The sequence below is a fragment of the Leptosomus discolor genome, chromosome 7 (genome assembly GCF_034619465.1).
Source record: "Leptosomus discolor isolate bLepDis1 chromosome 7, bLepDis1.hap2, whole genome shotgun sequence".
NCBI classification, from domain to species: Eukaryota; Metazoa; Chordata; class Aves; order Leptosomiformes; family Leptosomidae; genus Leptosomus; species Leptosomus discolor.
The window spans coordinates 36,907,998-36,921,979 of record NC_141397.1 but is presented as its reverse complement, the minus strand read 5'-3'; the positions used below and the strand labels follow the sequence as shown (position 1 = coordinate 36,921,979).

Below are 13,982 nucleotides of genomic sequence, written 5' to 3'. Positions count from 1 at the left end.
ACAGTATCTCCAGGAAATGGAGACGGGGAAGAGCCGATGCATTTTCCCGCTGGTCTGTCAGAGAGCTCCCTGAGCGCAGATAAAAGCGATTAACGGTGCGGCCGAGGAAATCCCCGGCTACCTGGCCGGCAGCTGCCCGTCCGTGCGCAGGGCTCGAGAGCGGCGGCGCCCAGCCAGCCGCTCCCGCTTCTTGGGCCCCCCGGCCCGGAAGGCAGCGTCTTTACAGGGGCCCCGAGCCCGCGGGGTGGCTGGGCCGCCCCCGAGGCCCGCCACCCGTGCGAGCCCGGCGGCAGCGGGCCCGGGACTCAGCGCCGCCTCGCTCCGGGACCGGGGCCACGGCCGCGCGCAGGCGCCGCCGCTGTCGACTGGCTCCCGACTAGCTGCCGACATGGCGGCGCTGCGCGTGCTGCGGCGGGCGGCGGGGGCGCCGCTGTCGCTGGGCCGGGCCGCCTCGGGGCGCCGCCCGTCCTCCGTGCCCGAGCGCATCGAGGAGAAGCGCCGCGCTGCCCTGCTCGGCGGCGGCCAGGCCCGCATCGACGCTCAGCACAAGCGGGTGAGCCGCGGGCGGCGGGAAAAAGAGCCCATTCCCCGCTGCCCTCACGGCGGGGAGGGCACCGGCCCGGCCGGCTCGCCGCCGCAGGGCTCCGTAACGGGACGCTTCCGCTTGGCGACAGGCAGGGCCGGGAGGGGAGGGGTAGCCACGGCGGCCCCCAGGCTGCGGCCCGGTCCCCGCCGTCCCGGGGTAGGGCGTGAGCGGTGCTGCACCGCAGGCGGTGCTGTGACGGCCTCCCGCGGTCAGAGGGGGAAATGGCGGGAGCGCTGCCTGTGATTGCAGAGGCCCTTGGTGGGGAGCTGTGCTGAAGCGGCTTTAAAGGCTGCGTTACTTGCTAGTGCAGGCAGGAGAAAGAATAGTTCATACACCTCAGCTTTGTGATCAAGGCTGGCTGTAACGCCGGTGTATGAGGGGTAACACGGACAAGAGTTGCAACTGCTGCCTGTCGTGTGACGGTAAGTTCTAGGTGCCTTAATGCTTTTTTGGGCTTGAAGGTGTACCATCATCTTTTACAGCACTGTTGCAAATCTAAGCTGATCTTCTGAGAGGTGAGAGCAAAGAGCTAGAAGAGTGGAAATACGGCAGAGGAAAAGACAGATGGGAAGGATGGCAACAGCTGGATTTTTAGTATCTTGCCTCTATTGTTCAGAACTTAGGTAGTGCTGAGAGGGGTGGCAACATAGTTTTCCAGTTTCTTTTTTATTGTTTCTTGCTGGGATGTCTTTTCTGTTTAGAGCAAGGAACTAGTGGTACCACAGTGGCTTGTAGGCATTGAGGAGATAGTAATAGCCATCCGTGTGAAGACTACATGAATGATCAATTTGTCCATCAGCAGTTTCCCTCCTGCAATCACACAACATCTAAAAAGAGTTGCAGGCTCACTAGGTTGCATTTAGGACATTGACACACCAATAGGCAAGCATTTCTGCATGTCTAGGGGCCTCAACCATATCATGGTTTATATAAATTAAATCTGTGGCTGACATTAGTGTTTCCTGCATTTGTTGATCTTCATGAACATTTTGACTGGAAATTTTGTAGAGAAGCCGAGCTGTGTTTCAATGTCATGTTGAGGTAGGGTGACACCATCCCCTAAAGAAGACAACCCAGATGCCCTGACCTTTGTAGACAGATGCTTACCTGGGTTAGGAATAACAAATTTGTTTGGAAAGTTAAGATAAAAAGAACTTTGCAGTCCTTTATTACTGCATGGCATCATTAGTGCTAAGCAAGGGATACGCATATCTGGTCAATTAATTCTGGTTTTAGCCCTTACTCTGCTTTTGCCTATGCCAGTGTCCAACAGAAAAAAGAATATAAAAGGGGTTTGTCAGAAAATCTCTGCAGGCTGTTGTATTTCCTTTTTCCTCTTGTTTGCTGCAGTCAGATATCAAGCGTGGTGAATTGAGCCTTGAACTGTTGGTAAGGACTGGTTTAGCTGTGGAAGGCTTCCATGTTTAAGAATAGAACAAAGGCCTTAATAGTGGAATTTAAATGTGTTGGCAAAAATAGCTGTGATGCTGCTGTATCTTGTCGAAAAGACTCTGAGATCATTTCCTTTATCTTGTGGTAGTGCTGCTCCAATAGTCAGCCTTCTTCTCAAAGTCTGGTTTGCATTAGCTTTGGTTTTAAGTAGGATAATCAGTATATAGGCCGTTTCCAGCTTTGGGGGCATACCATTGCTTAATGGGCCAAAGGTAGCCGATCACGTGAGGATGTCTTTGATTAAACTCCATCCGCTGGTGGTCAGTAACCACAGCCAGACCCACCTGATGGCTGTATTGATTTATTAATTGTTGCTTGCTCCATTTCAGGGAAAGCTGACAGCAAGGGAACGAATTCTTCTGCTGTTGGACCCTGACAGTTTTGATGAATATGACATGTTTGTGGAACACAGATGTTCTGACTTTGGGATGGACTCTAGTAAGAATAAGGTAGTTTTATTTTATATAACTCTTGTTTCTTTGTCCTCTGCTGTTTAGCCAGCCAGCTGGTTGAAAATAGGCTCTTCTCTTCACATGTACTTTGTTTTGTTTTGCAAATTTCCTTTTATTACGCTCGGTTTCCATTTAACAGCTTATATGGTTTAGTTTTCCATTGTCTAAACTCGATACCTTTTTTTTACAAGGTCACCTGTTTGGTTCAAATACGTCCCTGGATAGTCTCTTAGATTTGTATTTTAAAAAACAGAGGAGACTGCAGAGCTTTGTAGTTGCAACTTTGTCAATAAAGTCAATATTGAAGAACAAATATTGATGGATACTTCTGCCATCCTGTGGGTACCATTATAGTTATAGGATGAATAATCCTATAACTCAGATCCATATTTATTCCTGCCAAGCTATAGAGTCATAAAATCCTTGAGGGCCTTGAAATCTGATATGTTGGGAAATTCAAGCATTTGTACTGGTTAGCAAGTTGCAATCTGCTTGCTTAGGCGGTTTTTGGATGTACGGCTGTGTATCCTAAACCAGCATGGAACAGAAGGTTCATCACATACAGGGAAAATCTATGGCTCCCCAGAGTCTCTCACCGTAACATTGATGCCTGATAATTTACTACACGGGAAGAGTGTTTTGTTGTAATTTAGTGCAGAAAGAACAAACAAACACGCTGGGATGTGTAGGTGGCCAGTGCAGATGTGCCTGTTTGGTGTGAATCTTCTGTAGCAAGAGGCCCTGTTAGCTGTGGAGTATTCTGCTTTGTGTGAGAAGCTGCTCTGTACCTGCCACTGCTCTGTGCTGCATACAATGACTGCAGCTGCCGTTTATGCGGTTATTAAACCAGTTCATCAGTTTTCAGTCCTTCAAGTTGCGGGGCTGCATCCTATGGATGAGGGAGATCAGCAGGCTTCCACCATGAGCAGCCCGGGGCATTGGGAACCGGCAAAAGGCAAGGATTTGTTCTCATTGTAGTAGCCAGGGAACTGGTGGGACTTGGTGCTGGGAAGGATGTCCTGCTAGACTTTCTCCCCTCTCAGTGAGTGTGAGAGCCAACATCTTTTCTTTAAGTAACTTTTTATTCTGTTCCCTAGCAAACTGAAATAACTGCTGTGTTGTCTCTCATCCTACTTCTTGATGCTGCATCCCACAGTGTTGATAACAAATTGCTGTTTCTGAAGACAGGGGGAGCAGCAAAGTCCTAAGAGTGACTAGAGGATTAACTTTTTTCCTTGTCCTTCAGAATTCACCTTTCCGTGAGCTGCAGATTCTGTTTACAGAGCACCGTTTTGCAACAGATGACCTGACTGTGGCCAGTGAGCTGGGATATTAGTTTAGCATGAATTTCTCAGAGTTCCTGGAATTTTCGGAACGTAGGGTAAGGCTTGTACTCATAGTCAGGCCATCCTGACTTGGTTGCTTGGGCTTTTAGGAGTCATCTGCATGAGACAGTGGCTGGAACGGCAGGTGTGGTTCCTGCTATTCCGTGTGCCAAGAACCATGAGTTGGTAGCAGTGCTGTTTGTGCAGCCTGAAAAGAGTCCCCAGACCAGTATGACCTTACTGAGAACGTATCACCTTGAGCGTAAATGGCCTTTAGAGTGGGCCCTGCATGATACACTTTTTTTTTTTTTTTTCCTTCTCATAATACCAGTCAGCAAAAAGCATTTAAATGCCTGGAATTCCTTTATGACAGCCCAGTAAAGTTCCTTTTCTACTGTTGCCTTGAAAGACTTCTGTATATTAACTTTACTAAAAGGTGAGACAGCATAGATAAGCAGATTTTAAGATTCACAGACTCCATTTCCTCTTCCAGTTCTTTCTTCTTCCCTTATTTACAGGGTGAAAAATGAGACAGGTCAAGTTGAAGTATTTGAGGTGACTGTAATTATATTTTTTTGACCTTTCTAGGGTTGTTTTTTTTCTCTGTTATCAACACCTCAGGAAAGGTTGTGTGCTATGTCCATTCTTTCAAAACCATCAGGTGGTCCTAATAAAAGTTATGTCCTGTCTGTAAGGACATGATTTGCCTTAACTCCAGATATGCTGAAATTTGAAGGGAAACTGCAAAATTCATGAATCTTTACACTAATATACAACTAATATATGATATTCCCTCTAGTTTTCTTTTCCAGGGCTGGGGGAAACCCCCTCTGCAAACGTGGAAGACCAGTCCTCTCGGAGAATCAGTCTTTGCTTTAACTTAGTACTCAGTATAAGTTTGTGGGTTTTTTAGTGGGCATCATTGCAGCTTTGATTTTTTTCAATTATTTTTCTTAAATAATTTATTTGTTTTTTTAATGCAGTATCCTGGAGACAGTGTGGTGACTGGCCGTGGACGGATTAATGGGAGGCTGGCTTATGTTTTCAGTCAGGTATGGTTTTGCTTGTTTTTTAAATGGCATGAACTTATCCTTTGAAATAAACTCACAATAGCTCAGTGTGACCATGAGGTAACGTACCTGTTTACCTTCTACCAATAAGCATGAGATAGGCATAACATCCTGTGGGAGGAGGCAAGGCACCTTCAGACAAGAAGCAAAAAATGATTTGTGCAAACTTTGTTGGGTGATGGATGCAGTTGTTGCAAGGGTGAGATGAAAGGAATGAAGAATGTGGAGCCAGTGGAAATGTTTTGAAAAAACAAACTTGTTACTTCCGTGTAGTATCATTGGATATTGATATGCTGAGAGACTGGAGGAGTCCCCCCCGAACACGTTTTTGATAACCAAGAAGCGAATTAATGGAGAAGTCAGAGAGCACTATGTGCTTAAAGCAATTGCAAGCCTTGACTCTGTCCCTGCGGTTGGATGTGTGCAGATGAACTCCTGCAGGCATGTGGAGACCCACACGTGTCCATGGAGGGCTTTGCAAATTCTGGAAACCATCTTCGGGGTTTCAGGCTGCAGAGTGGGGCTGTTGGCTGGAGATGTCAGCTGGAATTGCAGTGAGTGGAACTCATGACAGAGGGCACTTGAGCCAGCCTGGAATTGTTTCTTGTGTTCAAACTCTCTGATTAGTTGAAGGGATTGTAATAGATAGCATATAAATAGATAGATAAAATACACTTTTTATGTTAAAATACTCTTTTTATATCAAAATAGAAATACTCTAAAGGAAACACCGTAGGTAGAGACTTATCTTGAGTCTTAACACTGTGAAAGTATCATATCATTCGTAACTGCTTCTCTGTTTTGGGGCACAACAGAGCTTTTGTTCGATTTGCTGTCATGGCCAAAATGATTGTTGCTGTGTGACCTTGGAGCAAGTCATACACCCTGCCTTTTGACTGGGATATGTAGTTCTTCTTATGTGGGCAGGAATGTAAGATAGGAGCCGAACACAGACCTTAATTTTAGAAGAACACAAGTAGAGGGCAATTTTTTATATTAAAAGAATTTAAATGTGCCACTTCATGATACACTTCTCTCATTTATTTATTTATTTATTTATTTATGTTAAAAAACCTTTTCCCCCTCCAAATCGAGCTGCTACCTGAGATGTGTCCTCCTTTTTGGTTCAACTGCTAGTCATAGTCCTGCTGTTTTCTGTCTGTGCCATTGTTAGGGCTTCTTTGAGAGTAAGACTCGGTGCGAATGCATCAGAGAAACTCACCAGAAGTTGGCTCTGCGTTGACTCTGTTGGTGCCTGTACGTGGTCAATATTCCCTTTTTCTTCTGGATCAGTCCCAGGGCCTTGTGTTGCTTGTTAAAGTTCTAACTGCTCAGGCCTGGGGGTAGCACCAATAGTATATTTTGGCTGACACCTGTAAAAGAATAATCAACTCTTGGAGCATAACTCAGGAATATAGAACGATGGCATATTTTCAGGTTTTTATTTCAGCCCGTTTGCAGGCATGTCTGGCTGCTGCCCCTTGCAGTGGGATCTTCTTCATAGGTGAAATTTCTCCGGACCACTGCAGTATCGATGATGTCGATGAAAGAGGAACACACATTTGTAGAAAGGGCGAATGTTTCTGTGAAGGAAAAAAAAAAAAAAGGCAAATGTAGTAAGTTTGTGATTTTAACATGGAATCCACTGGCAAATGCGCATAAAAGATCTCTTCCCCTTGTAAAGGAGGCTTGGATTGAACGGGGTTGATCTGCAGGCTGCACTGAGGGAGTCAGGCTGTTTTGGAACAGCATACCAAACGCAGAGCATCATAGGATTATACTGTTTACTTGCAACATTTTACAACATGTTACTAAAATGATTCTTTCCCTAATCTGAAGATTTGTTTTCCCTCCAGGATTTTACTGTATTTGGAGGTAGCTTATCTGGAGCTCATGCCCAGAAGATCTGCAAGGTAATATTTTACAGAAGAAAATAAACCCCCAAAATTGCCAGCACCCTTTTTTCAATCTGTTATGTTGATGACTTTGGAGAAAATGATTTGTGGCTGACTTTAGTGGACTCTGGTGTATGTCATGGCAACCTGAAAATGCCTGCCTCCTCATATCAGTTATGATGTGAAAGCACAGGTGAGCAGAGACTTAAGCTTTGGAAACTTTTCAAGTATAAGAGAGCTTTTCCAAGTAATACACACTTTGTTTAAATTAAGTTGCCTTTGTACTGTTCTGTAAAAGACAAGAGAGACTTAAAAAGTACAAGTATAAATTAACTAGCCGTTCTCTGCTGGAGAAACACGAAATGACTCGGGAGAAACTTTTTCCTATAAACAGTGCTATGTGGAAGTGTGTAATATTTATAAAAAGCAAATGTAGCAAGTAAAGAATCTCAGGATAAACAGTTTTACAATTTGGAGGTCACCTTGATACTCAAGAGCTTCTGTTATCAGGCACTTCTGGCTGTTTATTCTCATTTGTCTGCTTGTCTGGCTGGAAAGCTGGTGTTTGAATCTCGGGGGTGGGGAGGAGAAGAACTTTTTCATGTGTGAGTGTTCAGTGGTGTGGGCTGGTGAAAACTTCCTGAATTTTCTTGGAATCAGAAACAAGGTTTTTGGTGTGGAAGGCCTTTTCTCCTGATGGAAATAACTACTTTTTGGTATATGCTCCTCAGCAGTGAGGAGGTATAAAACTAGAAAACGCAAAGACTTTGGGCTGGATAATAACTACTTGGCTGTATCAAGTCTCGATATTGGGAAAGACTTGATATTATCCTTTCACATTGGAGCTTTGCAGTGTCTCTTTGTGTTGGTGAGGGATGTAGTGGTGCTGGAATATTGGGATGCTTTCTACTGGGTTTTTTTTTTTTGATCTCTTATTTCTAAAGAACCAGGAAGAGTGCTGGTAGCAGAACTAGAAAAAAAACGTGAGTCCTTCCTAGTTGGTACTGTTCTTAGGTGGATCGGTGTCAGTGGTAGGCTCCAAAGTTTGAAGGCTCTGGATGTATCAATTGCTTTGGGGCTTGGAGTCTTTGAGGCTGCAGCCTGGGCAGTGGAAAGCCCAGACTGGCTGGGTAGTCTGGTATCTGTCTTGCTTCTCTTAGTTCTTGGGCTGAATTCTGGGAAGCAGAAATCTGTTCTGAGAGAGACAGTCTTGGTTCCTGCAAACCTTATCAGTGGCTTAAGGGGTGCCAAGTGTTATGGAACATGGAAGTGAAGTTGCTCTGTCTTAGCTGGACTTCCTGGAGATCTGCCCCTTTGGTGGTAATCGTTTGCCATTTGGGATTTTTTCCTGGAGTTACAGGCAGCAATATTGGGCGTCTTGCAGCAAAGCTCCGAGCTGGGTAGGCCTGGGCTACGGATTGCCTCTTACTTTTATACTTTTGCAGAAGAGCCTTGTGGTCTTTCAGACGACATTAAATGTCTGTAATGCTTTCCCTGAAGCAGCAGAGATTCAGCGTGGCTCTCTTGAGAATAATACATGCCCAGTTGTGGTGGGGAACACTTCAAAGCCTATGTGTGCATCTTTGATGCCAAGTTTCAAGACAATTGTTAAGTCCAGGAGATGAAGAAAAGTGTTTTTGAGAATGAATCCTGCAGTGTTACCTACAATTACTGGTATGGCAAAAGAATGTCTGTTCTCAATTATGCGAACACATTTTCAGTAAACTGAATATGCATATCGGTGTGTGTTTTAGGAAGAACTTTAATGTCTGGAAAAGCCTTGAAACAAATACTTATTCCATCTGTAAGGCCCTGGAAAATAGCAACATGTGTCGGTGAAATCGTTTCAATAACCTGTCCTGATAGGATGACAGGCTTTCTAGGAGGAAGCAGTAAATGTCAACTCATTTTTGATAAGGCATTTGGTGTAATGCCTTGTGCAGCAGTCATGTAAGCAAACGAGACCACTCGTGGCTCACAGAGCTGCTGTTTGCAGTCCACACAGATGCTTTTTAAATGTGGGATTGTATTTAAATTATAAAGTCGTTCTGTGCGTCTGCCATGGCCATAGTTTAACTTCCAAATGGACGTCCAGGCACAAGGCGTGAAGAACCCCTGTTTCACACTGAATGACTGCAAGTAGGAACAAAGCCACTTCAGAGCTCTACAGAGCGAGTTATTGCTGATTTGTATTCAGGCTGGCATTTTGGTACTGCTGGGATACTGTTGATTTGAGTGGCACTGAGTATGCTTACTGTGTTTCTAGGCAATGTGAAATTCATGGTTGATGCTGCAAGCACTCTGAAAGACAGGACTGCAGTTCTGAAAATCTTAATAAGTTACAGATTGTTTGAAATAAGATTTAATTCTCTAACAATGACTGAAAAGGCTAAGAGCAGGCAGGGAGAAGTAACTTTGAAATTCAAAATAGGGATTGACTGACAATGTGTAGTTTTACAGAAGATTATTTAGGAGCTAAAGCAGATCTTAATGTAATATGCCAGTGCTGTAGTGTTATGAAAATGGCAAATATTTTACTGGGATCTATTAAGTAGGAATATTTTATGTAAGGAATCTTAAGGAATTCAGTCCTCCCACTTAAGCCTCTGCTTGTTGTGTATGATCTTGAGGCAAGTAACCAAAATGATCAGAGGGCTAGAAAATAGGGTGTAGAAAGACTGAATTCATGGTGCTTGGTCTAGAAATGTGAAGGGAAATACAAAGACTGAAGGGAGATTTGAGGTACTTGAATGTTTATGAAGGCAGAGGCAAAGAAATAGTTAATTGCTCTCCCTGTCTACTGTATATCAAGAAAGAAGTAACGTTTTTAAATTTCCAGGGGAAAGATTTAGTTTAGGCTTCTCAAAGAACTTCTAAGAAGGATAATCAAGCATTAGAATATACTGCTTAGGAAGATTACACAGTCGCCACCGCAATAAACTTTTAAGATCAGATTAGACATACGTGAGGGAGTGTTTAAGGTGCAATGGAGACCTCTTACGAACAGAGAGATTGGACCTCTCTGGTCCAAACTCCTGTGGTTGTGTCACTTAGTGCAGGGTTTGGATAATGCAGTGTGATTACAGAGATGCATGGCAAGTAAGGCAGATAAAGGTCGTTAGAAGGATTAAATGTGTGTCTTTTAGCCTCCAGTCTAAATGAGTCAAAACATGACACCCCAGTAACCAGTTAGTGACTGTAATAGTTCATACAAATAAAGGAGAAGCTGACCAGTGTGTGGGCAGTTCAAATTCTGGCACGTGTGGATTTTTTTCATCAGGGTTTGTGCCTTTTGGGGTTGGTTGCTGTGGGGTTTTAGATAAGCTAGCTCAATAATGAGGAGTTTGTGTTCATCACCAGGTCATGGATCAAGCTGCCATGGTTGGAGCACCTGTGATTGGGCTGAATGACTCTGGAGGAGCCCGTATCCAGGAGGGGGTGGAGTCCTTGGCGGGCTATGCAGATATATTTTTGGTAAGTAGGCTGCTGGATGATGAGGAAGCTTGGCATCCACAGAGCTGGAGAGAGTCTTCCTTTACTTAAGTCAGTTTTTGTAAGTAAACTTCTAGGTTATCATCATCCTATTTCAGCCAGTGTTACCTGGTGGATAAAGCAGCATATATGAGGGCTTGTGAGACCTGGACTGTTGTCTTTGTTCTCTTCTTGGCTTTGGGCAAATTACTGAACTGCTTGGTTCCATTTGCTCATGTGTTAAACAAGGGTAATGCTGCGCTCTCTGAAACACTGTGAACCAATGAAAAGCTTCACTGTATAGTGGGCTTTGTCCTGAGAAGGAAAGAATAGGCAATTTGTTCAATTGGAAGAAAACACCAAACAACTAACTAACTTTCTGGTTTACACTAAAGTGAAGATTGCCTGTGTTGGGATGTAATTTCTCTCGAGTGTGTTATCCGTTTGAGACAGGTGGGCATGCTGTAGTTCAGAGAGTGTTTTGTTAGGTGCCTGGTGGTTGTGATCCACCACCAGCTGTCCCCATGTCTCCTCTGAAATACATGTTAAGAAGTTTCACACAGCAGATTTGTTTTCAATAGGGCTGATAAAAGGTGAAAGATTTCTACTGCGGAAAGAGAGCCTTAAAGTAAATCAAACATTAGGCACTTGAGGAAGACTTCAGAAACTTGGATCAGAAGCACCAAGTGTCTGTTGTGTCAAGATGGTAGGTCAGTGGCGGGGGGAAAGCAAGTCAGAGGTTTCTGTTCAAAGAGCAGCATGCAGTACTGCGTTAACTTACCACTTGGGGATGTCCAGTACGGATTGGACTGGTGAAAGTTTTATGTTTCTACAGTGGTTATTTGTGGCTAATGCAAAAATTTTTCTTCTAGACACACTACTGATTGTTTTTTCACTGAAATGACATTATTTTGTATGCCTACCAAACCACATTGCTTTAAAGTAAGTGCCCAGAACGTGAACATGATTGTGCTTTCAGCAGGAGTGCGAGCAGGTGGGGTGACAAATTAGTCAGATGCTGACAGTCTTTTGGATTAGCACAGGCTGGGATGATGCAGTTGAACAGTTACAGGAGTCAGTTGTAATCCAGTTGAGCAATGAGCAATGTCAACATTTTTTGGAGAACATGCCATCCGTGTTGGTGGACAGCAGTGGTCCACCGTTGTGTAAAACTTAGGAGTCTGATTTTAACAGAATCTCTGCCACGGTTATTAAATCTTACTTCTACCTCGGAGCAATAGCGTACCTATCTGCTCAAATTTCAGGTACGTACACTTCTCCCCACTACAGGCTCCATGAAGTTTTTGCCCCTGCAGCATCTGAAGTCATATTTTCCATCTTCCTTTGCAGTCATGGTGTGGTAATGAAACCAAATGTGTGGCAACAGAGAGAAGCAAAACAGAAGCAACAAAATTATATTGGTTCTATTTGCACCAAGACATTCTCTCCAGATACTTGTCTCCCAGTAAATAAAGCAAGCTGTCCTTTCCTGGTTGTGATTGTGAATTCTTTCAGAATCAGTGCACAGACCTAAAGGTGCACTTTTTTGGGTAAAACTAGATGTCGTTTTTTGTTTTTTGTTTTTTGTTTTTTTTCCCCTTTTTCTGTTGCAGAGAAATGTCCTGTGTTCTGGCATAGTTCCACAGATCTCCCTCATTATGGGTCCTTGTGCTGGTGGGGCTGTGTATTCGCCTGCTTTGACTGATTTCACATTTATGGTGAAGGTAAGGGTGGAGCATGCTGACCTGACCTACTGCTGCTAACGTTGGTCAGACACAACTGACCCCACAGGAAGGATTTTTTTGAGATGGTCTCCTGCTTTTGGATTAAGTGTATTTTTTCATGAGAAGACAAGAAAAACTTTCCCGGGTAACTTGTGGATAGTTGCATTTCCTGTGGATTTTTAATATAATGCATTAAGGATTTTTAAGAAATCTGTCCCTATGTTCTACTATTTTCTTACCTTGGGGAAAGTCTCTGGAGACTGTGGCTTTCCCTTGGGTGCTTTTGCAGCTTGGGTCTAGCATTTACTGTGTGGTTTTGCTTTTTTCCCTCCCCCAGGATACATCCTACCTATTCATCACTGGTCCAGATGTAGTTAAGTCTGTCACCAATGAAGATGTCACCCAAGAGCAGCTTGGGGGTGCGAAGACACACACTGCTGTATCCGGTGAGAGCTGGGTCGTTTACTTAATGAACTAATCATTCTTCAGAGTAAATGATACAGTTGTTGTGGCTAAATAGCTGATTGTCTAATGCAGGTTTTCGTACTTGTGGGTGTCTCTTGAGTCTAAGTGATAAAACTCTACTTAAGCATAGTATCTTTCTCTGTATAGGGCTCTCTTGCCAGTCCCATTTAGTAATGGAAAACAAAAAAGGAGAAGTAGGAGTGTGGGAGAGTCCTGGGATTTGGAAGAGGAAGTGGCAAATCCACAAAAGATTCTAGAAGGGGGAAGGTTGTTGGAGGGCAGGGCTTAGCAAGGCAGGCTTGGGGTCGTGTGGGTTTCTCTGTTTGTTGTCTGGAAATTTGCATGGGTTGATTCTTGACAATCCCTTATTTGCTTACTAACACAATTGGTTGAACTTCTTGACTACAAACCAGGGGGCAATGTGAGATGGCTCATGAATCTTCTTGAGGCTCAAAGTGATGTGGGATCTCAAATTCTATGTGAACCGAACTGATGATGAACCAAAACCATGCACACAGACACTGCTCAGATCCAGCCTTTATAAAAGAACTTGTAGTCCAAAGCTCGAGTGCAGCACAGTAACCTGGATTGCATTGCAGAAGGCCGTGATACAGCTAGGTTTGTGGCAGCTGATAAACCAGTTTACATTATTTTAGATGAGAGATCAACAATCCAGACCTATTAAGGAGGAAGTCTGATACAGCCACGTATTTTCTGGATATTTTTAAGCTGGTCAGATCTGGTGGCTTGAAACTCTTGATTGTTAATAGCTCAGGTTTAAAAATTCTTGCTCTTACTTCTTTGTACCTTTATTGGTAAATACTTGAAAATGAAACCTTGCAAAATAATTTTGGTAAGTGCTTAACTGTTTCTTTCCAGGAGTCGCGCACAGAGCCTTTGAGAACGATATAGACGCTTTACTTAATCTCCGAGAGTTCTTTAATTATTTACCTCTTAGCAACCGTGATCCTGCACCAGTCTGTGAATGTCATGATCCCAGGTAAGAGGAGACTGGCTGAGATCTGGGGTCTCTGACCACCAAATTTCGTGGCTTCTCTGGCTCAAGGAGTGTAGGGAGATGAGTGCTTTGTGCCTGGGATCTTGGCTGATGATTCTGCATTGTGGTGTGAGAATGTATACATGCATGTTGAAACACATGCTTACTGCTAGGTTTAATTTTTTTATTTTCTGAAAGCAATGTTATGCGGGCTGTGTACTGAGGATGGGGTAAAGTAGTCTCTGTACAGGCAGGCTGTCACAGTCCCTCAAAACAAGCAAGCGAGGCAGAAGATAGCGCAGCGAACAGAAGTGGGGAGAACTTGCTCTGCTTTGTTGGCTACATGTGTGTTGGGTAAGTGCTGGTCATTTAGGTTAGAGGTGGGGAAGCAACAAGGAGGCAAAGGAGGCAGAAGATTTTATGTACTAGGTACTTCTGTCAGGGTCCTTGTGTGGTTGGCAACATAACAAAGGAATGACTTCAGTCATTTCAAGAGAGGAAAAACAGCTACCGTCTGGACTTTTACCAGAGAGTATTTCCAAGAG

At 44.0% G+C, this 13,982-nt stretch overlaps 1 protein-coding gene across 1 annotated transcript in view; it reads left to right on the top strand.

Annotated features, from left to right (window-relative positions):
* Positions 1 to 388: 388 nt before the first annotated feature.
* Positions 389 to 13,982, top strand: part of PCCB (propionyl-CoA carboxylase subunit beta) — a 29,093-nt gene continuing 15,499 nt past the window's right edge. The window contains exons 1-8 of the mRNA XM_086467858.1: positions 389 to 553; positions 2,368 to 2,487; positions 4,799 to 4,867; positions 6,742 to 6,798; positions 10,141 to 10,254; positions 11,865 to 11,975; positions 12,313 to 12,421; positions 13,320 to 13,440. Of these exons, the coding sequence (XP_086323984.1) occupies positions 389 to 553; positions 2,368 to 2,487; positions 4,799 to 4,867; positions 6,742 to 6,798; positions 10,141 to 10,254; positions 11,865 to 11,975; positions 12,313 to 12,421; positions 13,320 to 13,440 (866 nt within the window). The remainder of the gene's footprint in view (positions 554 to 2,367; positions 2,488 to 4,798; positions 4,868 to 6,741; positions 6,799 to 10,140; positions 10,255 to 11,864; positions 11,976 to 12,312; positions 12,422 to 13,319; positions 13,441 to 13,982) is intronic.